This window comes from Mytilus californianus, unplaced genomic scaffold (genome assembly GCF_021869535.1).
Source record: "Mytilus californianus isolate M0D057914Y unplaced genomic scaffold, xbMytCali1.0.p SCAF_11, whole genome shotgun sequence".
Classification (NCBI taxonomy): domain Eukaryota; kingdom Metazoa; phylum Mollusca; class Bivalvia; order Mytilida; family Mytilidae; genus Mytilus; species Mytilus californianus.
The window spans coordinates 68,776,082-68,803,694 of record NW_026262593.1 but is presented as its reverse complement, the minus strand read 5'-3'; the positions used below and the strand labels follow the sequence as shown (position 1 = coordinate 68,803,694).

The window sequence follows — 27,613 nt, the reverse complement described above, 5'->3', positions numbered from 1 at the left end:
ATAGATTTCTTGAAAAAAAATTTTTTAAATCCAAGAAAAGTCATTCCAATTCTGACTGAAAATAATCCTGTCTTTTATGTTTTTCAGTATGGGCAGTGGAGGATAACAAGTGATGAGGAAGAGAAGAAATATTGGAATAAGAAACATTTTGTTGTAGATAGTTGTTTACAGTCATCTCATCTCACTCTCCATCTTACAATCATAAAACTAGAAATATGTAATTGATATACATGAAACAAATTTGTACACATTCCGTGATCCTTGTTAGGGATTTTTAAACTAAACATAATGCTTGTAGCATGAGTTTTGTCCATGCAATATATGGTTATTATTTATATCTCTCTCTCTCTATATATATATATATATATATATAAGATATAATTAAGTATTCTTGACTATTGATCTGTCAAGTGTCATGAAATAGTTGGATCATGGTTTTGCTAACAATTTTGACAATTTTACATTTTCCCTTTGAAACACTGTTTTTGCCCTTAAAAGTGAATTTAAGTTTTGCCAGAAGAACATCATGATATATTACAATATTTGTACCAAGCATATAAACAGACTTTAGACATATATATTCCATGACTATTGTCACAAAGAACATATTATCAAAGAAGAATTATTTATTCATGTCAGCAAATCTTTTTATTTAGTACATGCATAATTCTTCAATACTGTTATATTCAATAGTGTTAGATAACTCTTTAATACTGTTATATTCAATAGTGTTAGATAACTCTTTAATACTGTTATATTCAATAGTGTTAGATAACTCTTCAATACTGTTATATTCAATAGTGTTAGATAACTCTTCAATACTGTTATATTCAATAGTGTTAGATAACTCTTCAATACTGTTATATTCAATAGTGTTAGATAACTCTTTAATACTGTTATATTCAATAGTGTTAGATAACTCTTCAATACTGTTATATTCAATAGTGTTAGATAACTCTTCAATACTGTTATATTCAATAGTGTTAGATAACTCTTTAATACTGTTATATTCAATAGTGTTAGATAACTCTTCAATACTGTTCTATTCTGTAGTGTTAGATATGCATTTTTGCTGAGTAATGGAGGATAATCAGAATCATATTTTTAATATGCCAAAATCTTTTATGATTACTCAATTTAAACTTGACTGAAAAACTTGCTAAATACTAAAAAGCGTTTCTTTTTATGTTTTAGTTTTTCACACAAATTATGCCTGTATGGCCAAAGATATATACTCAACATCTGAAGTAAAAAGAATTAAACAGTTTTATAAATTAACATTAACCAGATCATTTACTGAGCAAAAAAGTAAAAAAATAAATGAGGGAAGCTGATCAAATCAATTTTAAAGCAGCATCTTGCCATCTACCCAACAACAATGGTTGAAAGATCTGACCATTTTGTAATGTTATAAGTTAATCAGAACATTTTAAACAACTATTTCTTTCGTGAATGATTTTTCTTGATCTCTTAATTTTGAAATGACAATTGATCGTTATTGAGGTTCTTCATTAGGCTTTGATGAAAGCATTTTTTCATTCCCAAGATTAACCACAAATTGTGCATGAGTATAGAGTCATACTTGAATATTTGATTGTGTGATTACCAAGGCAAACCATTGTGACTATTGGAGAATATGATAACCCTTGTCAAAGGCCATGACTTGTTGATTATCTGTTTAATTGGGTTGCTTACTTAATTTATGCGACTTGGTTGTGATAGTAATAGAAAGATTTGATAGTTAAAATCACATTTTGTTTGTATTATCAAGGTGTTTAAAAGTGCTGCTAATTTGTCCTTCAAGGTATAAAACAAAATTCTGTTATCAATTTAAGCTGTCAAGCAGAATAATCTTAAAGAAATATAGATACAAATTAAAATTATTTCGATAAAAGAGCAAAACGATCTTGATGAAATGAAATATTGTTATTAACATATATGTATGACTGGTTTAGATTTTATACTCTGGAATCACCTTTTTTCCATAGATTATTCATTTATTTAATATAATTTAATGATTATTTTTAATATAAATTCTTGTATTTTATTTGATGAAGCAAAAATAAACACTTTTAAGATGGGCAAATAAGTTTGAGACTTTATCAAATTAATATATATCATACATTTTTAGTACATGTGTTTCTAAGTTCTTGTTAGCTTAAGTGTGGTAAACACAAGTAAAGATATGAATGTTATAATTTATTGTATGCTTACAATTGAAAGTTTATTGTTAATTTTGATGACAGATTATTTATTGTTGATCCAGTGCTTATTATAATCAACCCTGTAATTATGTACATTTATAATGGCTGTATTTATTTGCCTTATGTTCAATGCAAATCTTTGCATGTAATTTGTGCAAGGAATATATCATGTCCTTAACCAATCTTGGTATCTTCAACCTCTTTAATCCTTGGATCTATCCTGTTATTTCTTTTTTTATTTTAAATTTGCATAACATTTGTGCAACTATAAGGGATTAAAAGAAACAATTTTGCAGGGATAAAAGTAATATTAGTAGTATTAAAATAAAATATTTTTTTCCAAATCAACATTTAATATATCTGTATAATTCACAGTAAAAAAACATATTGTAGAACATTTTCTTTCAAAAGTAAGTATATATGATGAATGTGGAGGAAATGAAATTGGACTTTATTGAATGCTGAAACAACATGTTTCTCATTCTCCACTATTGTATATAGTATGTTAGAAAAACTCATTCACAGAAATCCTTTGAAACCTTGAACATGTATTGAAAAGATGAACATATGATATGTCAAGCTGTGTGCTTTTTATCATTGAGCAAATAATGTCCATTTGGAATCATATATATATTAGAAGTTAAATTGTATATGATGTTTTATGGAGAGACATTAATGATGTAAAACCATTATATACAAGTTATTAATAAGAAATGACCCTTTTTTGATTATAGCTATTGGAAGAATAAATGACGAATGTACAGAATGTTTGAGGAAAATATTTAAGACACAAATATCTGTTTTATTTAGTCTGGACTCACTCAATGGCAAAATGTTTCTCTTCCAAGATATACAAGATATTTCTCACAAAATTTAAAAAAAAAAATACATGACTGGTTAGTTTAAACATATTTTATTGTTCAAAAGACAAATGGATTAGACACTAGTTTTTGTCAACCTGACAAGTTGAAGTTTATACAGCAGTCATTCAGAATGTCTGTCGGACATCAGCAAATTTCTTCTAAGAATTTGATTAAAAGCAAAAATTAATAGAACCTTTAAATTACATCTGTTAATGTTATTTAAGGATGTACTTAGGTCAGGTTTAGGAATTTTTGTCAGATTTTCGGACTCCTTGGTTTTTTTCCTACGGTACAGGGTAAAATAATTTGCCCCATAACACCCATTTTTCTTTTCATATAAGACTTCAATAGCTCATAAAAGGTCATTTACCAAAATTTAAGCAGATTCTAAATACATTCTTAAAAACATTTAATGCAGAACAGACTGAGTTTCCAGTAAAAATAAATTACCACCTAAATCACTGCATTAATGAAAATAAAAGTAGATAGTGAAACTAGGGATTACATTTATCAGGTCCAGTCATTAGGATGGTGCAATGTTATTTAGTAGAATTTTTTCTTGTCAGTCCCACTTCATTTAATCACATCGTCAGCATAGAGTGTATGTATATTTACTTTTAAAAGAATTACATGTACATGTATATCACTAGGATAATTTTGTAGTAGGTAGCATATTCCTGTTCTATTTATTTTCATGTAAATTTTTAAGTGAGGATTTGAACGTTCCTGATTATCATTCCAAATGTAAATTTGTATGAATGTGATTATTTTGAATGTACTCTGAAAATGATTCAACTGTTTTGTTTTGTTTTTCCTTAGTTTTTGCAAATATTTTAGATATTTTTATTCTTCATACAGAGTTGATTAACTGTATGCGTGATACTTAACTGTTCAGTTCTATGATAGAGAAAAGGTATCTGTTAAAAATTTGAATGTAGAATTAATCTCAAAATTTGAGGGTTTTATTTATATTTGATATTAATTTTGTTAATTTCTTGGGTACGGACAGTGCAGATGATTCTACAAAATGTAGATTTTTTCATTTGCCTTTAATATAAGCAGAACAAATACTATAAGTGAAGTACCATTCAAAAAGAAAATTTGTTGTCCATGTATTGTACAGCTGCAGGGGAATGGACACAAGGATGAATAAAGCTTCTAAAATGTCTATCTTTCCTATTTGAGAGGGGACATTTAATGTTTCTTTAGGTTTTTGTCGAGTGTGCAACATTTGTCGCAAAAGTGAGACATAGCGATCCTACATTCCGTCGGCGGCGGCGGCTGCGTCCACAAATATTCACTCTGTGCTTAAAGTTTTTGAAATTTTAATAACTTTCTTAAACTATCCTGGATTTTTACCAAACTTGGACAGAAGCTTGTTTATGATCATAAGATAGTATCCAGAAGTAAATTTTGTAAAAAAAACATCCTGTTTATCCGTATTTTACTTATAAATGGAATGAGTTTTTCTGCCAAATAACATTACATTCACTCTGTGGTTAAAGTTTTTTTAAATTTCAATAACTTTCTTAAACTATCATGGATTTCTACCAAACTTAGACAGAAGCTTGTTTATGATCAAAAGCTAGTATCTAGAAGGAAGTTTTGTAAAAATTTATTTCCTGTTTTTCCGTATACTTCTTATAAATGGACTTAGTTTTTCTTCCAGTTAACATAACTTAAATACAGTCTGCAGTTAAAGTTTTTAAAACATTTATTAGATTCATAAACCATCCAGGTTTTTTTACCAAACTTGGATAGAAGCTTCTTACAATCAAAAAGATAGTATCTAGAGGAAAATTTTTTATAATTTTTTCCCCATTTTTGTTGAGCCTGCGACTAACAGCAAAAGTAGGCGAGACACTGGGTTCCGTGGAACCCTTACGAATTTTTCTTAATGAATAACAAAGGCAGATTGGTATTCAGTGTTATACAAAAAAAAAGTGACAAAAACTTGTGTGGCAATGGGTTGACTTGCCCTCTGTGACCATGGGTTGACCTGCCCCCTTTGGGGCCATTTATTGACTTGCCCCTTCGGTTTGGCTATGGTTTGACTTTCATCCCTTTGTGTGGCCATGGGCTAGCTTGCCCCCTTTGGGTGACAATAAGTTGCATTTCCACCTTTGTGTTAATGGCCATTGGTTGACTTGCTCTGTTTGCAGCCATGGGTTGACTTGCTCAGTTTATGAAGATGGGTTAACTTGCTCTAAGTGTGGCCATCTGTTGACTTACTCCGTTTTTGGCCAAGGACTAACTTGTTCTGTTTTTGAGCAGGTGATAAAGAGCAAAATCCAAAAGCTGTAATGTACAATAACAAACAAATTTAATCCAATATCTGCTGAAAGAAATTGAAAAGAGTGAATTATTTGTCTTTGGTTACTGACATTGATGAGTACTTTGTTGTTGATTATGTAGATTTTGTTATACATGTCCTGTATATTGTGATTAAAGCTGTATATAAGCGTGGCCATCTGTTGACTTACTCCGTTTTTGGCCAAGGACTAACTTGTTCTGTTTTTGAGCAGGTGATAAAGAGCAAAATCCAAAAGCTGTAATGTACAATAACAAACAAATGTAATCCAATATCTGCTGAAAGAAATTGAAAAGAGTGAATTATTTGTCTTTGGTTACTGACATTGATGAGTACTTTGTTGTTGATTATGTAGATTTTGTTATACATGTCCTGTATATTGTGATTAAAGCTGTATATAAGCTTCACTTCACTTATGATATTAAACCTCCTCCATTATCTTGTACTGTTGGATACCATGCTAGGCAATACAGAAGACTTTTATCATGTGACATTTGAATTAGGGCAAAGATCGATTTTGTAGCTACTGTTAAAGTCAAATGAAGTAAATCATTTATCAATAACATTATTTTTACAAATATTTTACCATTATTTGTCATGTGGGGTACCCGATACCGAGTAAAGCCATATTCTATACTTTGCAATAGGGTACATGCTGGAAAATCTCTTCATTCTTAAGACGAAAAATGTATAAAATATGGAAAAAAGCCATATCATATACCGTAATAGGACTTGTATAGTTAGCACCAGTACATTGTCCACACACCCTTCTCCCCACGAAATTTCAGGTAAAAAACCTTTTTGTAACTGTTAGAAAATGTCTACTGAAACTCCTGTAATTTCAAATCGTGTGTGGTCGTTAGTGGTATTTTCATGGAAAAAAAACTGTATTCCATCATCAAATAGAAGTTGAAACTGCTTGTAAATGATTCTACAACACTCCACGAGTGTTAAAATAAGTAAAAATCACACAAAAAATAATTAAGAAATCGTGTATGTTCAAACCGGAAGTTTGAATAGCATGTGTAAAAAGAAAATAAATCCAGTGAGTGTGTACGGTAAATCCGTACTTGAAAGATATCACTAGAATACGACTTTGAAAGTTAAGCAGTTCCATCCTTGTGTAAAATAATGTTTAATATATCTATCACAGTAATGTTTGAATAATCTTAAGCTAAAGCAAAACACATGCGTCAGTATGAAACACCAAATGGAATGAATAACCGTTTCATTTTGTAGTTCATACATCGTAAGCTGGATCTCGGTTGACTTTATACTTTATTTGTTCTGTTTAATTCAAGCAGATTTCAAGCAATGCAATGAAAAGAAATGAGAAATTTGTAATGAAGCATTTAATTTTTAAATTTATCAGTACATAACCGCTGCATTTGTTTGCACCTGTCCTAAGTCAGGAACCTGATGTTCAGTGGTTGTCGTTTGTTGATGTGGCTCATAAGTGTTACCGTTTCTTGTTTTTCATATAGATTACACAGTTGGTTTTCCTGTTTGAATGGTTTTACACTAGCCATTTTTGGGCCCTTTATAGCTTGTTGTTCGGTGTGAGCCAAGGCTCCGTGTTGAGGCCGTACTTTGATCTCTAATGATTTACTTTTACAAATTGTGACTTGGATGGAGAGTTGTCTCATTGGCACTCATACCACATCTTATATCTATAAATTTGGGGGATAATGCATAAAAATAACATATTGATATTGATTAGGTAAGACTATTAGTTTTAAAAATGATAAGAGCGCCCTCTACAATATCAGTAACAAACATGGCATAATGTAAACAAACCACCTCACGAAATTGATTTTTTCCTCATTTCTTGCTTATCATACTCTATAGTCCGCACCCCTGTCTGGCAGATCAATTTTGGAGAATAAAACCGCGTACTTTACAATCCTTTATTTGTAACAAAGGTACTAGGTTCTAGAATCCTAGCGATTATGGTCTATAGTTTGATAAAAAGCTTATAATCAGCACTACATTGGGATAGAATCAAATTACTAGCGAAACATTCTTAACACGAAATATGTTGTATGAAATATCGATAAAAAGCCATGTTCGAGTAGAAAAATGCCTTATGAATTTAAGTAAAACTTATATTCAATACAACAATATGGATACATGCTTGCGAGGCTTGGTTGTTCTAGAATCCCAGTGATTTTGAACTGTTTTTTAATAAATAGTTATTGGAAAGTACTACATGAGGATAGTATCGAATTACGACGTAAAATGTTGTATGAAATATCGAAAGAGCCATATTCTATACATTACAACAAGAGTATATCATTGCAAGTATCAGCTGTTCTAGAATCCTAGGGTTTATGATCTGTGTTTGTATGTCGTATACATTATCTGAAAAAGCCATATTGTATAGCACATTTCAGTAGGGGTACATGCCTTTTAGTCTCGGCTGAATCCAAGGGATTATGATGTTTTTAAATAAATAGCTAGTAGATAGTATAGTATTGAATTTCTTAGTAAATCCTAAACACGGATCTGTGCACTTTATTCAGTACTTAACTTTTGTTGCCCAGTCTATTTGCTTTCTTATGATATATAGGGTATACCTGTTATGAGGGGATTCAAGGGTTCAAACTTCGATCAAATCGTGCTTGGTCATGTTTTTTTTTTTGGTAAGTTCTGCCGTTTTCGGTATGTTGGCGCTCAGTAATCCTTAACCCGGATCATCGCTCTCTTTTAATACTTAACTTTTGTTGCCCAATCTATTTGCTTTCTTAGGATATATAGGATATACCTGTTATTAGGGGATTCAATGGTTCAAAACTCATCAAATCGTGCTTGATCATGTAGTTTTTCTTGGTTTAGGTTCGGCCATTTTCCGTATGTTGGCAATCAATAATCCTATTTTTTCTTTGGTAAGTTTGGCCGTTTTCGGTATGTTGACGCTCAGTAATCCTTAACCGGGATCAGTGTACTCTATTCAATACTTAACTTTTGTTGCCCAGTCTATTAGCTTTCTTGGGATATATACGCTAAATTAACCTGTTATTAGAGGATTGAAGGATCTAAAACTCGATCAAATCGTGCTTCTTAATGTGTTTTTTCTTATGTTAGGTTCGGCCGTTTTCGGTATGTTGTCAAACAATAATCCTTAACCTGGATCTGTGCATTTTATTCAGTACTTAACTTTTCTTGCCCAGTCCATTTGCTTTCTTAGGATACATAGGATATACCTTTATTAGGGGACTCAAGGGTTTGAAAACTCGATCAAATCGTGCTTGGTCATGTATTTTTTCTCTGGTAAGTTCGGCCGTTTTCGGTATGATTTCAAACGATAATCCTTAACCTGGATCTGTGCGCTTTATTCAGTACTTAACTTTTGTTCCCCAGTCCATTTGCTTTCTTACAATATATAGGATATACCTGTTATTATAGGACTCGAGGGTTTAAAACTCGATCAAACCATGCTTGCTTGGTCAGTTATTTTTTCTTTGGTAAGTTCTGCCGCGTTCGGTATGTTGGCGCTTAGTAATCCTTAACCCGGGTCAGTGCACCCTATTCAATAGTTACTGAAATTTTCTTGCCCAGTCTATTAGCTTTCTTGGGAAATATAGGATATACCTGTTATAAGAGGATTCAAGGGTTCAAAACTCGATGAAATCGTGCTTGATCATGTATTTTTTTCTAAGGTTAGGTTCGGCCGTTTTCGGTATGTTGTCAAACAATAATCCTTAACCCGGATCAGTGCACTCTATTCAATACTGAACTTTTGTTGTTCAGTCTTTTCGTTTTCTTGGGATATATACGGTATACCTGTTATTAGGAGACTCAAGGGATCAGAACTCGATCCAATCGTGCTTGGTCATGTATATTTTCTTAGGTTAGGTTCAACCGTTTTCAGTATGTTGTCAAACAATAATCCTTGACCTGGATCTGTGCACTTTTTTCAGTACTTAACTTTTGTTGCCCAGTCTATTTGATTTCTTAGGATATATAGAATATACCTATTATAAGGGGACTCAAGGGCTAAAAACTCGATCAAATCGTGCTTGGTCATGTATTTTTTCTTTGATAAGTTCGGCTGTTTTCTGTATGTTGGTGCTCAGTACTACTTAACCCGGATCAGTCCACTTTATTCAATACTTAACTTTTGTTGCCTAGTCTGTTAGCTCTCTTGGGATATATAATGGTAGGATTTAAGGGTTCAAAACTCGATCAAATCGTGCTTAGTCGTGTATTTTGTCTTAGGTTAGGTTCAGCCGTTTTCGGTATGTTGTTAAACAATAATCCTTAACTTGGATCTGTGCGCTTTATTCAGTACTTAACTTTTGTTGCCCAGTCCATTTGCTTTCTTAGGATATATAGGATATACCTGTTATTAAGTGATTCAAGATTTCAAAACTATATCAAATCTTGTTTGGTCATGTATTTTTTTCTTTGGTAAGTTCGGCCGTTTTCGGTAATTTGGCGCTCAGTGATCCTTAACCCGGATCAGTGCACTCTATTCCATACTTAACTTTTGTTGCCCAGTATATTAGCTTCCTTGGAATATATAAGGTATACCTTTTTTAGAATATTCAAGGGTTCCAAACTCGATCATATCGTGCTTGGTTATGTATTTTTTAGGTTCGGTTCGGTCATTTTGGGTATGTTGTCAATCAATAATCCTTAACCCGGATCTGTGCACTTTTTTTATCACTTAACTTTTAATGCCCAGTCCATTTGCTTTCTTATGATATATAGGATCTACTTGTTATTAGGGGATTCAAGGGCTAAAAACTCGATCATATCGTGCTTGGTCATGTATTTTTTCTTCGGTAAGTTCGACCGTTTTCGGTCTGTTGGCACTCATTAATCCTTAACCCGGATCAGTGCACTCTATTCAATACTTAACTTTTGTTGCCTAGTATATTAGCTGTCTTAGGATATATGGGGTTTACCTGTTTTTAGACGATTCAAAGGTTCAAAACTCGATTATATCGTGCTTGGTCATGTATTTTTCTTAGGTTAGGTTCGGCCTTTTTCGGTATATTGTCAATCAATTACCCTTAACCTGGATCTGTGCACTTTATTCATTACTTAACCTTTGTTGCCCAGTCCATTTGCTTTCTTAGGATATATAAGATGTACCTGTTATTAGGCGATTCAAGGGCTAAAAACTCGATCATATTGTGCTTTGTCATGTACTTTTTCTTTGGTAAGTTAGACCGTTTTCGGTATGTTGGCGCCCAGTAATCCTTAACCCGGATCAGTGTACTCTATTCAATACTTAACTTTTGTTGGCCAGTATATTAGCTTTTTCGGGATATATAGCGTATACCTGTTATTAGCAGATTCAAGGGTGCAAAACTCGATCATATCGTGCTTGGTCATGTATTTTTTATTAGGTTAGGTTCGGCCGTTTTCTGTATGTTGTCAATGAATAATCCTTAACCTGGATCTGCGAACTTTATTCAGTACATAACTTTTGTTGCCTAGTCCATTTGCTTTCTTTAGATATATAGGATATACCTGTTATTAGGGGATTCAAGGGTTAAAACTCGATTATATCGTCCTTGGTCATGTATTTTTTCTTTTGTAATTTCGACCGTTTTCGGTATGTTGGCGCTCAGTAGTCCTAAACCCGGATCAGTGCACTCTACTCAATACTTATCTTGTGTTGCCCTGTATATTAGCTTTCTTGGGATATATAGGTTATACCTGTTTTTAGAAGATTCAAGGGTGCAAATTCGATAATATAGTGATTGGTCATGTATTTTTTATTAGGTTAGGTTCGGCCGTTTTCGGTATGTTGTCGATCAATTATCCGTAACCCGGATCTGTAAACTTTATGCAGTACTTCACTTTTGTTGCCTAGTCCATTTGCTTTCTTAGGATATATAGGATATACCTGTTATTAGGGGATTCAAGGGTGCAAAACTCGATCATATCGTGCTTGGTCATGTATTTTTTCTTTGGTAAGTTCGACCGTTTTCGGTATGTTGGCGCTCAGTAATCCCTAACCCGGATCAGTGCACTCTATTCAATACTTAACTTTTGTTGCCCAGTATATTAGCTGTCTTTGGATATATAGGGTATACCTGTTTTTAGAAGATTCAAGGGTGCAAATTCGATCATATCGTCCTTGGTCATGTATTTTTTTTTAGGTACGGTTCGGCCGTTTTCGGTATGTTGTCAATCAATAATCCTTAACCCGGATCTGTGCACTTTATTCAGTACTTAACTTGTGTTGCCTAGTCCATTCGCATTCTTCGGATATATAAGTTATACCTGTTATTAGGCGATTCAAGGGCTAAAACCTCGATCATATCGTGCTAGGTCATGTATTTTTTATTAGGTTAGGTTCGGCCGTTTTCGGTATGATGTCAGTCAATAATCCTTAACCCGGATCTGTGCACTTTATTCAATACTCAACTTTTGTTGCCCAGTATATTAGCTGTCTTGGGATATATAGGGTATACCTGTTTATAGAGAATTAAAGGGTGCAAAACTCGATCATATAGTGCTTCTCATGTATTTTTTATTAGGTTAGGTTCGGCCGTTTTCGGTATGATGTCAATCAATAATCCTTAATCCGGATCTGTGCACTTTATGCTGTACTTAACTTTTGTTGCCTAGTCCATTTGCTTTCTTAGGATATATAGGATATACCTTTTATTAGGGGATTCAAGGGTTAAAAACTCGATCATATCGTGCTTGGTCATGTATTTTTTTGTTTGGTAAGTTCGACCGTTTTCGGTATGTTGACACTCAGTAATCCCACACCCGGATCAGTGCACTCTATTCAATACTTAACTTTTGTTGCCCAGTATATTAGCTGTCTTGGGATATATAGGGTATACCTGTTTTTTTAGAAGATTCAAGGGTGCAAATTCGATCATATCGTGCTAGGTCATGTATTTTTTTTAGCTACGGGTCGGCCGTTTTCGGTATGTTGTCAATCAATAATCCTTAATCCGGATCTGTGCACTTTATTCAGTACTTAACTTTTGTTGCCCAGTCCATATGCTTTCCACCGATATATAGGTTATACCTGTTATTAGGCGATTCAAGGGCTAAAAACTCGATCATATCGTGCTTGGTCATGTATTTTTTCTTTGGTAAGTTTGACCGTTTTCGGTATGTTGGCGGTCAGTTATCCTTAACCCGGATCAGTACACTCTAAATTACAAGCCAAATCCTTTCAAACTTAATAGAAAGGATAATTAGGAGACATATTTAAGAGATTCCTCATTTTGTATTGACCAGGTGACATACATGAGGCAATGATACTACACAGGTTCTATTTAATAATGAAAAATCTCCCAATGTACTTTTTTATACGACCGGAAAAAAATTTTTGTGGTCCTATATTGGTATGACGTTGGCGTCGTCGTTGTCGTCTGAAGACACATTAGTTTTCGCACTCTAACTTTAGTTTAAGTGAATGGATCTCAATGAAATTTTACCAAAAGGTTCAATACCACAAAAGGAAGGTGGGGATTGATTTTGGGGGTTATGGTATGAACAGTAAAGGAATTGGGGGCCAAAACGGGGCCAAAAATAAGCATTTTTGTAACTTCCAGACATAACTTGTGTGTAAGTGAATGGATCTCTCTGACATTGTACCACAAGGTTCCATATCACAAAAGGAATGCTGGGATTGATTTTGGGGGTAATTGCCTCCAAATTTTAGGAATATCCCAGCAAACACAAAAACATCTTTAAAATGTTTTTAAAATGTTGTGTCTAATGTCATGAAAATATCACAAAAAAACGTGAGAAAAACATTAAATGTATGGTAGAATATATATCGCTAAAACGTTTTCTAATATATTTTCTAAAATATTTGCATAATATAATTAAAATGTTGTAAAGAAATATCATGATAATGTGAAAAACAATGGTGTATAAAACATTTTGATAATCTTTTAAAAAATATTTTCTAGAAATATTTTCTGAACGTTTGAAAAACATCATGAACATCAAATTATGTTATAAAAATGTTTTTTGGATGTTTTCTTGCAAGTGAGACTGTGCCTAAAAAATGTTTTCAAAATGTTTTAAGAAGATGTTTTTGGTTAATATCTAGATCATATCAATATAAAAATGTCTGTACTTTTGATTGAGTTTCCTGCTTTTTTAAATAACAAATCATTAGTTAAATTAATTTATACACAGTGATTAATTCTATATACAAACAAGAATAAATCAGTTGTTTTGCTAAGCATATATGAAATTCACAATTCAAAGTCTCTAAAAACAAGAAGTATCTACAAATTTTGACACATCCAAAATGGCAGACACAACTCATCATGGTCAAGCCACTTACCAAATATGAAGTCATTCTGTTCATCAGCATTACTAATTAAAGTAATGAAAAATTGAGAACATTCAACATTTTGAAATACAATGTATAAGCAAACAGGAAACAGGTGCCAGATACAAAAATGTTCACACATCACAGTTCATCACTATCAAGCAGCTCATTAAATATGAACTCATCTTTATCAGCAGTTTTGGGAAAAACAGTGATGAAAATATTTGTTGGACAAAATCCGACAAATATAGGTGGACAGACAAAGACAGTGCAAGAAAGCCCACATTCCAACCACAATGGTATAATGTTTAGTTTTTCACTCTCAACTTTTATTACCTATCTTATACACATCATGCATATGTCAACCTGAACATGCATGACATATATGCCATTGGACATTATGCAAACATTATACACATTTTTAAGTTCAAGTTACATTGACTAAAACTTGTGTCCCAAATTAAGATTTTTCAATACAACTTCTCTTTCTAAACTAAAACGCTACACTTCTAATAGGGTTACATCTTAAGTCAATAATCATTGATAATTGGCTGAAGAGATGAGAACAAAACACCATTTTACATCAACTATTTGATTTATTTAAGAATACATTGAAAAAGTCAATCAATTGTCTTATTCAAAATCACTTGGAATGTCTTGTAGTGTCTTATATCTTTTTCTTGCTGTGCCATGCTTCTGAAAAAAAAAAATATCTTACATTCATATATAAACTTCTTGCATATTCCTGTATTATAGAACAATTCACCTTGCCTGAAGGATATACATCCCCTCCCCTTTAAAGTTTTGAAACAAATAACCATGATAGTCTGTCGGAAGGGGACGATAAATGGCTGACGGTGTTAAGAGAGAGCAATATGCCACGCTGAACTTCATTTAGTTATTAAAAAAAAAACACATAAAAAACTTTAGACTAGATATGTGTCCAGTCAAGAGTCTTATTTCATTATACTCGTTGATTGTTGTCCATCATATTTTTTTTCTTTTATTGTTTTGTATAAATCAGGCTGTTGTTTTTCTTGTTTTTTTTTTTAGTTTTCATTAAATGCATTGTATCATGTAGGGGCCTTTAAAAGCCCTGCTACATAATGTCATTAAACATCTTATTGTCCTTTTTAAGTGTTAAACTCTGTAGAGTGACATATTTTATAACTTGTCATTTGTATCTAAGGGCATATGATACAGTCCTAGAAGTATACTATAGGCATATAATAACTTATCGAAGTGTTACGCATTGTTTTCGCAATGATGATAATAATATAACTTAACTTCCGAGGAACACAAAGATGTCATTAAATGAGCTGTTTATATGTATTTGAAATACTTCAAAGGAAAACAAATATGATGTTTATGAAAGCACACTGTTGGACTAAAAGATTGATTTAAATAAACAACTTGTTTCTATTTTGTCACAAAAAAAATAATTTATTCAAATATCCAGATATCTTTTCTGTATTGTATGCCCTTAATCTTGAATGTAATGCATTGTTTATGCTAAATATTTGAATTAAATATGGAATAACAGTAATTCTGTATGAAAATCTTACTTCAAAAAAAAATTCTCCTGAAAGGTTGTAGACATTCCAAAGAACCTGCGCCACCAAATTGTAAACCTGCATATTGAACTTGTCCTTTGTGGCTTTTCTTTTAGCTCCTGTTCAAAAATAAAAGATACATTGTATGTACATTGTGTGTATGAAGCAATAAATATAATTTTAAGCAACAGTTTATATTATCTTGCTTGTACTGAAGTCTTACATAGTCTTTGTAATGTTCATTAAGCTGTTAAGGGAAATTTGATTTACTGTTTTGCAAATACAGTCGAACCTTGTTGTGTCGAACTCGGTTGTGTCGAAAACTCGGATGAGTCGAAGTAATTTCTCGGTCCCAGTAAAATTCCTGTTTGATCAATGCATAATAACCTCTGATGAGTCGAAGTTGGTTGATTCGAATATTCGGTTAAGTCGAGTAAATTTTATAGTCCCGTCGATGTAAAATTCATGTAAATTGACCCCGATGACTCGAAGTTCGAAAGTAAGAATTCATAAAAGATGCAGACCTAATGATAAAAATTCAAATCGGATGTATTTCTTATGTAACCTAATCATTTTCAAAAGAGATTAAAGCTGAGTAAACATACTTGTTTGTATAACAGTTAAAATGACATGTTTATGGTGACCGGTAATTAACACCTTTGGTTGATCGTTCAAGCGGAATGTTAGTGTGTTGAACATTTATCACATCAGATAAAAACAAAATCAATTTAAATGACCCAAGCTGAGATAAAATGAATGGTTAGATTTAAAACTCATTAATTAAAATAAATAAAAGGATTAGAACAATTATGATAAATTCATGATAATTTAATGTAAAGCAGACGACCTCTGGCTCACCAGAGACCGTTCATAACTTAATTCGTTCCGCGAGTGATTTCATAATTTATAGTGACTGACCTTTGTAAATATTTGTGTAGACTATTGATTTTATTTGTGCATGATTTTTATCTGTACTTGTGTGTTTAATTATTATGAAGGAACAAAAATGGAGATTGAATACACAATCATAAAGTGTCATATCGAAAAAAGGCACACTGTTCATTGTATCTAGTTTACACAAATCATACCGTATTTCATGCATTCCAAATTTATGACGACACACTTGACCTCGGATGAGTCGAACCTCGGATGTGTCGAATACTTTGGTCCGGTCCCTTCGACTTCGACACAACGAGGTTCAACTGTACATACATACACTGATTTTACTAGAAAAAAAAATCTCCATATTCAAATGGTGCTTATATGAGTGTTATTGTAACTTGCTTGTTTGTGTGCCTCGGAAACAAGGTATTGAGTTATTGCAATAGTTGTTGTTGGTTTAAGTCTGTCAAATTTCTTTTTCATAATGTGTATTTAATGTAGGCAGTTTTGTTTCAATTGTGTTGAGAAAAATTTAACATTTGTTTGTCAAGGCTTCAAAGTGGACTACATGTATATGGCATTGGTTTTCTCTGTTTTGAAAGCCGTACAGTGACCTATAATTTCTTTTATCCAAGTCATTTGAATTCTGGTGGATAGCTGTCTCATACACCTTATTGCTATTTCAGTATTTGGAAATTTGTCCTGCTTGAACATTTTACGTCAGCATACGTCATACATTATACACCTTATCGCTATTCCCCCTTGACCTGAGAATCTATCCTGCTTGAACTTTTGACGTCAAACAACAATCACTTTTCCATTGTGGTATCAGATATTTTTTATGATGACATCAAAATTTTAAGGGAACTTGTGACAGTTGTGTGATGTCCAGTAATGCCTAATGGCAGACAAATAGCGATAAGGTGTATTGCTTTCAATTGTGGTGTCAAATATTTTCTAATATGACGTCAACATTTTACAGGAACTTTTTTGATGTCCATGGCCAGTAATGGCGGACAAATAGCGATAAGGTGTATTGGCAATCAAACACATACACAAGCCACATATCCTTATAATTTTTTTATATCAATGAACAAATTCATAATTGGTGTACGTAGATGCTTGAACAGTGGCGGATTTAGGGGCCCCGACCCCCTTATGGAGCTAATTATAAGATAAATGTATAGACTATTTACAAGTATCACTCCAAACGTTTGCTTGCCTTGGGCAGGGCCCCCTTTTTTCAAAACCTTGATCCGCACCTCCAGAAACAGATGTAATTTGGTTCCGATTATGATTGAACACACACAATGAATGCACAAGTTTCATCTTAACAGATTAATCATTCTTACCAAGTGATTATATATCGCGTAACAAACAATTTTCTTGGCTCTCTTTGTTGATATCCTGTCTTCGTTTCGAAATTCAAATTTCAAAATCATTTCCGGTGATAAAACAAAAGTCGATTCCGGAAAAGGTCGGGTTTCCGTAAGGCATATAAACGATACGAAAATTGAACTTAGTACAGTTACAGTTTTCATTTCTTAATTTCTAAAATATACACGAACGAAATTAATAAATATTAAAGAAAGGTGATTGTTTATTAATACATTATTGCTTAATTTAATGTTGACTCTTTTGAATTTTAATATAAGAAGGAATAAAATCTGACTTCAAGGATCTTCAAGATATCAATTAAGGATTTCAACCATAGTATCTTGCTTGTCATGATATTGATGAAATGTAGTACTATATCTTATCCTAAAAAAAAACGAGCTAATTCCCAAAAACGTTGTTTGTGGGGTTGTGAATAAAGTTTAAATAAAATGTTATTTTATATCCGTAAAATGTTGAATAAAATATCAGTAAGACTATTAAGTAATGTGTATATCAGAATATTTTATAGAAAACATTTAGCTGATATTTTTCAGATGTTTTATGTAAAACATTTTAATTTTACGTTATAAAACATTTTATGCAAATAGCAAAACTATATTTTCTGTAAAACATTTTTTTGCAGAATGTTTTTTGGATATTTGGAAAATATTTACTTTAAATGTTGTTAAAATATAAAATACCAATTGAAGAAAATATCATTTTTTTATATTATAAAATATCTACGGGATATTTTAGAACAATGTTTGAGGACATGAATAAAAGATATTAGCAAATAATATTTTGTTAATGTTGTAAAAACATTTTACTTAAATGTTAGAAATAAAACATTTCGAAAACAATAAAATAAACATTTTTTTTATGTTTAAATGATATCTTATTGAAATATTTTGTGAGAGACGTCCATATGACATTTAAAAAATGTTTTTAAAATGTTGTGTGTTTGCTGGGATGGGGCCAAAAAGGGGCAAAAAACAAGCATTTTTCTTGTTTCATGACAATAACTTGTGTGTTAGTGTATGGATCTCTCTGACATTGTATCACAAGGTTCCATATCACAAAGGGAATGCTGGGATTGATTTTGGGGGTAATTGCCTCAAAATTTTAGGAATTAGGGGCCAAAAAGGGGCAAAAAACAAGCATTTTTCTAGATTCATGACAATAACTTGTGTGTAAGGGTATGGATCTTTATGAAATTGTATTACAAGGTTCCATATCACAAAGGGAAAGCTGGAATTGAGTTTGGGGGTAATTGACCAAAAAGCTTAGGAAGAAGGGGCCAAAAAGGGGCCAAAAATAAGCATTTTTCTAGTTTCCAGACAATAAGTTGTGTTCAAGTTTATGGATCTCTCTGAAATTGTACTGCAAGGTACCATACCACAAAGGGAAGGCTGGGATTGATGTTGGGGGTAATTCCCTCAAAATTTTAGGAATAAGGGGCCATAAAAGGGCAAAAAAACAAGCATTTTTCTAGTTTCAGGACGATAACTTGTGTGTTAGTGTATGGATCTTTATGAAATTGTACTGCAAGGTTCCATATCACAAAGGAAAAGCTGGGTTTGAGTTTTGGGGGTAATTGCTCTAAAGGTTTAGGAATTTGGGGCCAAAAAGTTTCCAGACAATAACTTGTGTTCAAGTGTATGGATCTCTCTGAAATTGTACTGCAAGGTACCATACAACAAAGGGAAGGCTGGGATTGAGATTGGGGGTGATGAATCATAAGGGGGTTCAAAAAATTTGGGGGGGGGGGAGGATTTTTTTTTCCTTTTTTTTCTTTAGAATTTTCCATTTTAAATTGGTTATTTCTGATTTATATATAAAAGCAAATAATAATGATATGGTTTGAATAGGTAAATTAAAACTTTTTAAGTTCTTAGACCACTTTCATTCTGTGTCAGAAACCTATGCTGTGTCAAATATTTAATTACAATCCAAATTCAGTGCTGTATCAAGCTTGAATGTTGGGTCCATACTTGCCCCAACTGTTCAGTGTTCGACCTCTGCGGTCGTATCAAGCTGCGCCCCAATGGAGCATTTTATTCTCTAAAGCTACAGAGGCAATCTAAACCAAACCAAAAAATACTTATGGAGAATTATAGATTCAAATACTAAATGTCCTGTTGAAAATATGGCTGACAGATACAATTCTTGATTCTGACTGGTTAATTTTTATACGACCGCAAACATTTTTTTGAGTTCGTATAATGGTATGATGTCGTTTTCGTCTGCTTCGTCGTCCGAAGACACATTGGTTTCCGGACAATAACTTTAGTTTAAGTGAATGGATCCTATGAAATTTTTTAATAAGGTTCAACACCACAAAAGGAAAGTTGGAATTGATTTTGGGGATGATGGTCCCAACCGTTTAGGAATTAGGGGCCCAAAACAAGCCATTTTTATACGACCGCAAACAAATTTTGCGGTCGTATATTGGTATGACATTGGCGTCGTCGTCGTCGTCCGAAGACAAATTGGTTTTCGCACTCTAACTTTAGTTTAAGTGAATGGAGTTCTATGAAATTTTACCATAAGGTTCAATACCACAAAAGAAAGGTTGGGATTGATTTTGGGGGTTATGGTACCAACAGTTGAGGAATATGGGGCCAAAAAGGGGCCAAAAATCTTCCAGACATAACTTGTGTGTTAGTGTATGGATCTCTCTGAAATTGCACTGCAAGGTCCCATACTACAAAGGGAATGCTGGGATTGATTTTGGGGGTAATTGCCTCAAAATTGTAGGAATTAAGGGCCAAAAAGGGGCAAAAAAATAAGCATTTTTCTAGTTTCCAGACAATAACTTGTGTGTAAGTGTATGGATCTCTCTGAAATTGTACTACAAGGTTCCATACTACAAAGGAAAGGCTGGGATTGAGTTTTGGGGTTATTGCTCAGAGGGGGGTTTCAAAAAGTTGGGGAGGGGCGGGGGATTTTTAAGGGATTCATACTTTTTTTCAAAATTTTTAAAATTAAAGTTTCAAGAAGAAATCTTCAATTGCACAGTATTGCGCAATGGATTTATAAGATCTTTGACCACATTTATTTTGTGTCAGAAACCTATATTATGTCAAAAATTTGATCACAATCCAAATTCCGACAGTATCAAGCTTGATAATTGTGTCCAAATTTGCCCCAACTGTTCAGGGTTCGACCTCTGCGGTCGTATCAGGCTGCGCTCAGTGAAGCATTTTATTATATTTCTTTGACTGGTCTTCTCTGAAACTATGAAGCCATTTCTGTATAGGAATGTAAATATGCATTTATTCCTTGTTTCATGCTATAGAGTTTGATATGTGGCAGCAATTATGCAACATAGGTTCTTACTGTAAGCACATGAATAATGAGCTGCAGATTTGTCATTATTAATGTATGTAATACTTCAAGAGTGTTTGATTTTATTCTGATAAGCTGTAAAAATTAGCGGTATCAGGCAATTCTTTGTTCTGATTTTTCAGTTTTCATATTTCTGTCGTGAAACAAATCTAGTATGGGTTGTGCTCATTGTTGAAGGCTGTACAGTGACCTATAGTCGTGAACTTCTATGTCATTTGGTCTCTGGTGGAGTTGTCTCATTGGCAATCATACCACATCTTCTCATTTTTATAGAAAAGTAAATAATTTCAAACCTGATAGGAATGATTGAGAAACCCTGCTTAAAGAATATTTATATTGGTCAGTTGGTATACAGTGGCCATTGTTATTTATAGATCCAGGTGAAGGAAAAAGTCCCTATTTTATTTTATATTGGTCAGTTGGTATACATTGGCCATTGTTGTTTATAGATCCAGGTGAAGAAAAAGTCCCTAGAGTCAATTGTTATATGCATGAGGTAAACATAGATTTCTTGAAAATATTTTTTTTAAATCCAAGAAAAGTCATTCCAATTCTGACTGAAAATAATCCTGTCTTTTATGTTTTTCAGTATGGGCAGTGGAGGATAACAAGTGATGAGGAAGAGAAGAAATATTGGAATAAGAAACATTTTGTTGTAGATAGTTGTTTACAGTCATCTCATCTCACTCTCCATCTTACAATCATAAAACTAGAAATATGTAATTGATATACATGAAACAAATTTGTACACATTCCGTGATCCTTGTTAGGGATTTTTAAACTAAACATAATGCTTGTAGCATGAGTTTTGTCCATGCAATATATGGTTATTATTTATATCTATATATATATATATATATATATATATATATAAGATATAATTAAGTATTCTTGACTATTGATCTGTCAAGTGTCATGAAATAGTTGGATCGTGGTTTTGCTAACAATTTTGACAATTTTACATTTTCCCTTTGAAACACCGTTTGTGCCCTTAAAAGTGAATTTAAGTTTTGCCAGAAGAACACCATGATATATTACAACATTTGTACCAAGCATATAAACAGACTTTAGACATATATATTCCATGACTATTGTCACAAAGAACATATTATCAAAGAAGAATTATTTATTCATGTCGGCAAATCTTTTTATTTAGTACATGCATAATTCTTCAATACTGTTATATTCAATAGTGTTAGATAACTCTTCAATACTGTTATATTCAATAGTGTTAGATAACTCTTCAATACTGTTCTATTCTGTAGTGTTAGATAACTCTTCAATACTGTTATATTCAATAGTGTTAGATAACTCTTCAATACTGTTCTATTCTGTAGTGTTAGATAACTCTTCAATACTGTTGTATTCAATAGTGTTAGATAACTCTTCAATACTGTTCTATTCTGTAGTGTTAGATAACTCTTCAATACTGTTGTATTCAATAGTGTTAGATAACTCTTCAATACTGTTATATTCAATAGTGTTAGATAACTCTTCAATACTGTTATATTCAATAGTGTTAGATAACTCTTCAATACTGTTCTATTCAATAGTGTTAGATAACTCTTCAATACTGTTATATTCAATAGTGTTAGATAACTCTTCAATACTGTTATATTCAATAGTGTTAGATAACTCTTCAATACTGTTATATTCAATAGTGTTAGATAACTCTTCAATACTGTTATATTCAATAGTGTTAGATAACTCTTCAATACTGTTATACTCAATAGTGTTAGATAACTCTTCAATACTGTTATATTCAATAGTGTTAGATATGCATTTTTGCTGAGTAATGGAGGATAATCAGAATCATATTTTTAATATGCCAAAACCTTTTATGATTACTCAATTTAAACTTGACTGAAAAACTTGCTAAATACTAAAAAGCGTTTCTTTTTATGTTTTAGTTTTTCACACAAATTATGCCTGTATGGCCAAAGATATATACTCAACATCTGAAGTAAAAAGAATTAAACAGTTTTATAAATTAACATTAACCAGATCATTTACTGAGCAAAAAAGTAAAAAAATAAATGAGGGAAGCTGATCAAATCAATTTTAAAGCAGCATCTTGCCATCTACCCAACAACAATGGTTGAAAGATCTGACCATTTTGTAATGTTATAAGTTAATCAGAACATTTTAAACAACTATTTCTTTTGTGAATGATTTTTCTTGATCTCTTAATTTTGAAATGACAATTGATCGTTATTGAGGTTCTTCATTAGGCTTTGATGAAAGCATTTTTTCATTCCCAAGATTAACCACAAATTGTGCATGAGTATAGAGTCATACTTGAATATTTGATTGTGTGATTACCAAGGCAAACCATTGTGACTATTGGAGAATATGATAACCCTTGTCAAAGGCCATGACTTGTTGATTATCTGTTTAATTGGGTTGCTTACTTAATTTATGCGACTTGGTTGTGATAGTAATAGAAAGATTTGATAGTTAAAATCACATTTTGTTTGTATTATCAAGGTGTTTAAAAGTGCTGCTAATTTGTCCTTCAAGGTATAAAACAAAATTCTGTTATCAATTTAAGCTGTCAAGCAGAATAATCTTAAAGAAATATAGATACAAATTAAAATTATTTCGATAAAAGAGCAAAACGATCTTGATGAAATGAAATATTGTTATTAACATATATGTATGACTGGTTTAGATTTTATACTCTGGAATCACCTTTTTCCCATAGATTATTCATTTATTTAATATAATTTAATGATTATTTTTAATATAAATTCTTGTATTTTATTTGATGAAGCAAAAATAAACACTTTTAAGATGGGCAAATAAGTTTGAGACTTTATCAAATTAATATATATCATACATTTTTAGTACATGTGTTTCTAAGTTCTTGTTAGCTTAAGTGTGGTAAACACAAGTAAAGATATGAATGTTATAATTTATTGTATGCTTACAATTGAAAGTTTATTGTTAATTTTGATGACAGATTATTTATTGTTGATCCAGTGCTTATTATAATCAACCCTGTAATTATGTACATTTATAATGGCTGTATTTATTTGCCTTATGTTCAATGCAAATCTTTGCATGTAATTTGTGCAAGGAATATATCATGTCCTTAACCAATCTTGGTATCTTCAACCTCTTTAATCCTTGGATCTATCCTGTTATTTCTTTTTTTATTTTAAATTTGCATAACATTTGTGCAACTATAAGGGATTAAAAGAAACAATTTTGCAGGGATAAAAGTAATATTAGTAGTATTAAAATAAAATATTTTTTTCCAAATCAACATTTAATATATCTGTATAATTCACAGTAAAAAAACATATTGTAGAACATTTTCTTTCAAAAGTAAGTATATATGATGAATGTGGAGGAAATGAAATTGGACTTTATTGAATGCTGAAACAACATGTTTCTCATTCTCCACTATTGTATATAGTATGTTAGAAAAACTCATTCACAGAAATCCTTTGAAACCTTGAACATGTATTGAAAAGATGAACATATGATATGTCAAGCTGTGTGCTTTTTATCATTGAGCAAATAATGTCCATTTGGAATCATATATATATTAGAAGTTAAATTGTATATGATGTTTTATGGAGAGACATTAATGATGTAAAACCATTATATACAAGTTATTAATAAGAAATGACCCTTTTTTGATTATAGCTATTGGAAGAATAAATGACGAATGTACAGAATGTTTGAGGAAAATATTTAAGACACAAATATCTGTTTTATTTAGTCTGGACTAACTCAATGGCAAAATGTTTCTCTTCCAAGATATACAAGATATTTCTAACAAAATTTAAAAAAAAAATACATGACTGGTTAGTTTAAACATATTTTATTGTTCAAAAGACAAATGGATTAGACACTAGTTTTTGTCAACCTGACAAGTTGAAGTTTATACAGCAGTCATTCAGAATGTCTGTCAGACATCAGCAAATTTCTTCTAAGAATTTGATTAAAAGCAAAAATTAATAGAACCTTTAAATTACATCTGTTAATGTTATTTAAGGATGTACTTAGGTCAGGTTTAGGAATTTTTGTCAGATTTTCGGACTCCTTGGTTTTTTTCCTACGGTACAGGGTAAAATATTTTGCCCCATAACACCCATTTTTCTTTTCATATAAGACTTCAATAGCTCATAAAAGGTCATTTACCAAAATTTAAGCAGATTCTAAATACATTCTTAAAAACATTTAATGCAGAACAGACTGAGTTTCCAGTAAAAATAAATTACCACCTAAATCATTAATGAAAATAAAAGTAGATAGTGAAACTAGGGATTACATTTATCAGGTCCAGTCATTAGGATGGTGCAATGTTATTTAGTAGAATTTTTTCTTGTCAGTCCCACTTCATTTAATCACATCATCAGAATAGAGTGTATGTATATTTACTTTTAAAAGAATTACATGTACATGTATATCACTAGGATAATTTTGTAGTAGGTAGCATATTCCTGTTCTATTTATTTTCATGTAAATTTTTAAGTGAGGATTTGAACGTTCCTGATTATCAATCCAAATGTAAATTTGTATGAATGTGATTATTTTGAATGTACTCTGAAAATGATTGAACTGTTTTGTTTTGTTTTTCCTTAGTTTTTGCAAATATTTTAGATATTTTTATTCTTCATACAGAGTTGATTAACTGTATGCGTGATACTTAACTGTTCAGTTCTATGATAGAGAAAAGGTATCTGTTAAAAATTTGAATGTAGAATTAATCTCAAAATTTGAGGGTTTTATTTATATTTGATATTAATTTTGTTAATTTCTTGGGTACGGACAGTGCAGATGATTCTACAAAATGTAGATTTTTTCATTTGCCTTTAATATAAGCAGAACAAATACTATAAGTGAAGTACCATTCATAAAGAAAATTTGTTGTCCATGTATTGTACAGCTGCATCCTTAAGGGGAATGGACACAAGGATGAATAAAGCTTCTAAAATGTCTATCTTTCCTATTTGAGAGGGGACATTTAATGTTTCTTTAGGTTTTTGTCGAGTGTGCAACATTTGTCGCAAAAGTGAGACATAGCGATCCTACATTCCGTCGGCGGCGGCGGCTGCGTCCACAAATATTCACTCTGTGGTTAAAGTTTTTGAAATTTTAATAACTTTCTTAAACTATCCTGGATTTCTACCAAACTTGGACAGAAGCTTGTTTATGATCATAAGATAGTATCCAGAAGTAAATTTTGTAAAAAAAACATCCTGTTTATCCGTATTTTACTTATAAATGGAATGAGTTTTTCTGCCAAATAACATTACATTCACTCTGTGGTTAAAGTTTTTTTAAATTTCAATAACTTTCTTAAACTATCATGGATTTCTACCAAACTTAGACAGAAGCTTGTTTATGATCAAAAGCTAGTATCTAGAAGGAAGTTTTGTAAAAATTTATTTCCTGTTTTTCCGTATATTTCTTATAAATGGACTTAGTTTTTCTTCCAGTTAACATTACTGAAATACAGTCTGCAGTTAAAGTTTTTAAAACATTTATTAGATTCATAAACCATCCAGGTTTTTTTACCAAACTTGGATAGAAGCTTCTTACAATCAAAAGATAGTATCTAGAGGAAAATTTTTTATAATTTTTTCCCCATTTTTGTTGAGCCTGCGACTAACAGCAAAAGTAGGCGAGACACTGGGTTCCGTGGAACCCTTACGAATTTTTCTTAATGAATAACAAAGGCAGATTGGTATTCAGTGTTATACAAAAAAAAGTGACAAAAACTTGTGTGGCAATGGGTTGACTTGCCCTCTGTGACCATGGGTTGACCTGCCCCCTTTGGGGCCATTTATTGACTTGCCCCTTCGGTTTGGCTATGGGTTGACTTTCATCCCTTTGTGTGGCCATGGGCTAGCTTGCCCCCTTTGGGTGACAATAAGTTGCATTTCCACCTTTGTGTTAATGGCCATTGGTTGACTTGCTCTGTTTGCAGCCATGGGTTGACTTGCTCAGTTTATGAAGATGGGTTAACTTGCTCTAAGTGTGGCCATCTGTTGACGTACTCCTTTTTTGGCCAAGGACTAACTTGTTCTGTTTTTGAGCAGGTGATAAAGAGCAAAATCCAAAAGCTGTAATGTACAATAACAAACAAATTTAATCCAATATCTGCTGAAAGAAATTGAAAAGAGTGAATTATTTGTCTTTGGTTACTGACATTGATGAGTACTTTGTTGTTGATTATGTAGATTTTGTTATACATGTCCTGTATATTGTGATTAAAGCTGTATATAAGCGTGGCCATCTGTTGACTTACTCCGTTTTTGGCCAAGGACTAACTTGTTCTGTTTTTGAGCAGGTGATAAAGAGCAAAATCCAAAAGCTGTAATGTACAATAACAAACAAATGTAATCCAATATCTGCTGAAAGAAATTGAAAAGAGTGAATTATTTGTCTTTGGTTACTGACATTGATGAGTACTTTGTTGTTGATTATGTAGATTTTGTTATACATGTCCTGTATATTGTGATTAAAGCTGTATATAAGCTTCACTTCACTTATGATATTAAACCTCCTCCATTATCTTGTACTGTTGGATACCATGCTAGGCAATACAGAAGACTTTTATCATGTGACATTTGAATTAGGGCAAAGATCGATTTTGTAGCTACTGTTAAAGTCAAATGAAGTAAATCATTTATCAATAACATTATTTTTACAAATATTTTACCATTATTTGTCATGTGGGGTACCCGATACCGAGTAAAGCCATATTCTATACTTTGCAATAGGGTACATGCTGGAAAATCTCTTCATTCTTAAGACGAAAAATGTATAAAATATGGAAAAAAGCCATA

The 27,613-nt window shown here is 32.1% G+C and overlaps 1 protein-coding gene and 3 long non-coding RNA genes across 16 annotated transcripts in view; 2 read left to right on the top strand and 2 right to left on the bottom strand.

Moving 5' to 3' along the window:
• The window catches only part of LOC127720585 (synaptobrevin-like), a 70,509-nt gene extending 43,202 nt beyond the window's left edge, over window positions 1-27,307 (top strand). For 4 of the 12 annotated variants that reach the window (XM_052227248.1, XM_052227246.1, XM_052227251.1 and 1 more), the window contains one exon: window positions 88-5,785. In XM_052227248.1, coding sequence (XP_052083208.1) covers window positions 88-225 — 138 coding nt within the window. In that variant the 3' untranslated portion in view covers window positions 226-5,785. Of the gene's footprint in view, window positions 1-87; window positions 5,786-21,396; window positions 24,083-26,863 lie in introns of those variants that run through there. The other 8 variants (XM_052227258.1, XM_052227252.1, XM_052227257.1 and 5 more) reach the window with 5 other exon arrangements.
• Window positions 4,849-26,726, bottom strand: LOC127720589 (uncharacterized). The gene is made up of 2 exons (XR_007990886.1): window positions 26,589-26,726; window positions 4,849-5,066 (listed from the first exon to the last, which is right to left on the bottom strand). It is a non-coding gene; the product is annotated as an uncharacterized LOC127720589 (long non-coding RNA).
• LOC127720586 (uncharacterized) lies at window positions 12,522-18,568 on the top strand. Its single transcript, XR_007990883.1, has 2 exons — window positions 12,522-12,962; window positions 18,525-18,568. It is a non-coding gene; the product is annotated as an uncharacterized LOC127720586 (long non-coding RNA).
• LOC127720588 (uncharacterized) lies at window positions 14,224-17,648 on the bottom strand. Of its 2 annotated transcripts, XR_007990885.1 has the most exons (3): window positions 17,435-17,648; window positions 15,213-15,319; window positions 14,224-14,343 (listed from the first exon to the last, which is right to left on the bottom strand). It is a non-coding gene; the product is annotated as an uncharacterized LOC127720588 (long non-coding RNA). The 2 variants fall into 2 exon arrangements; XR_007990884.1 differs by lacking the exon at window positions 17,435-17,648 and having other exon boundaries at window positions 15,213-15,479.
• Window positions 27,308-27,613: the final 306 nt, after the last annotated feature.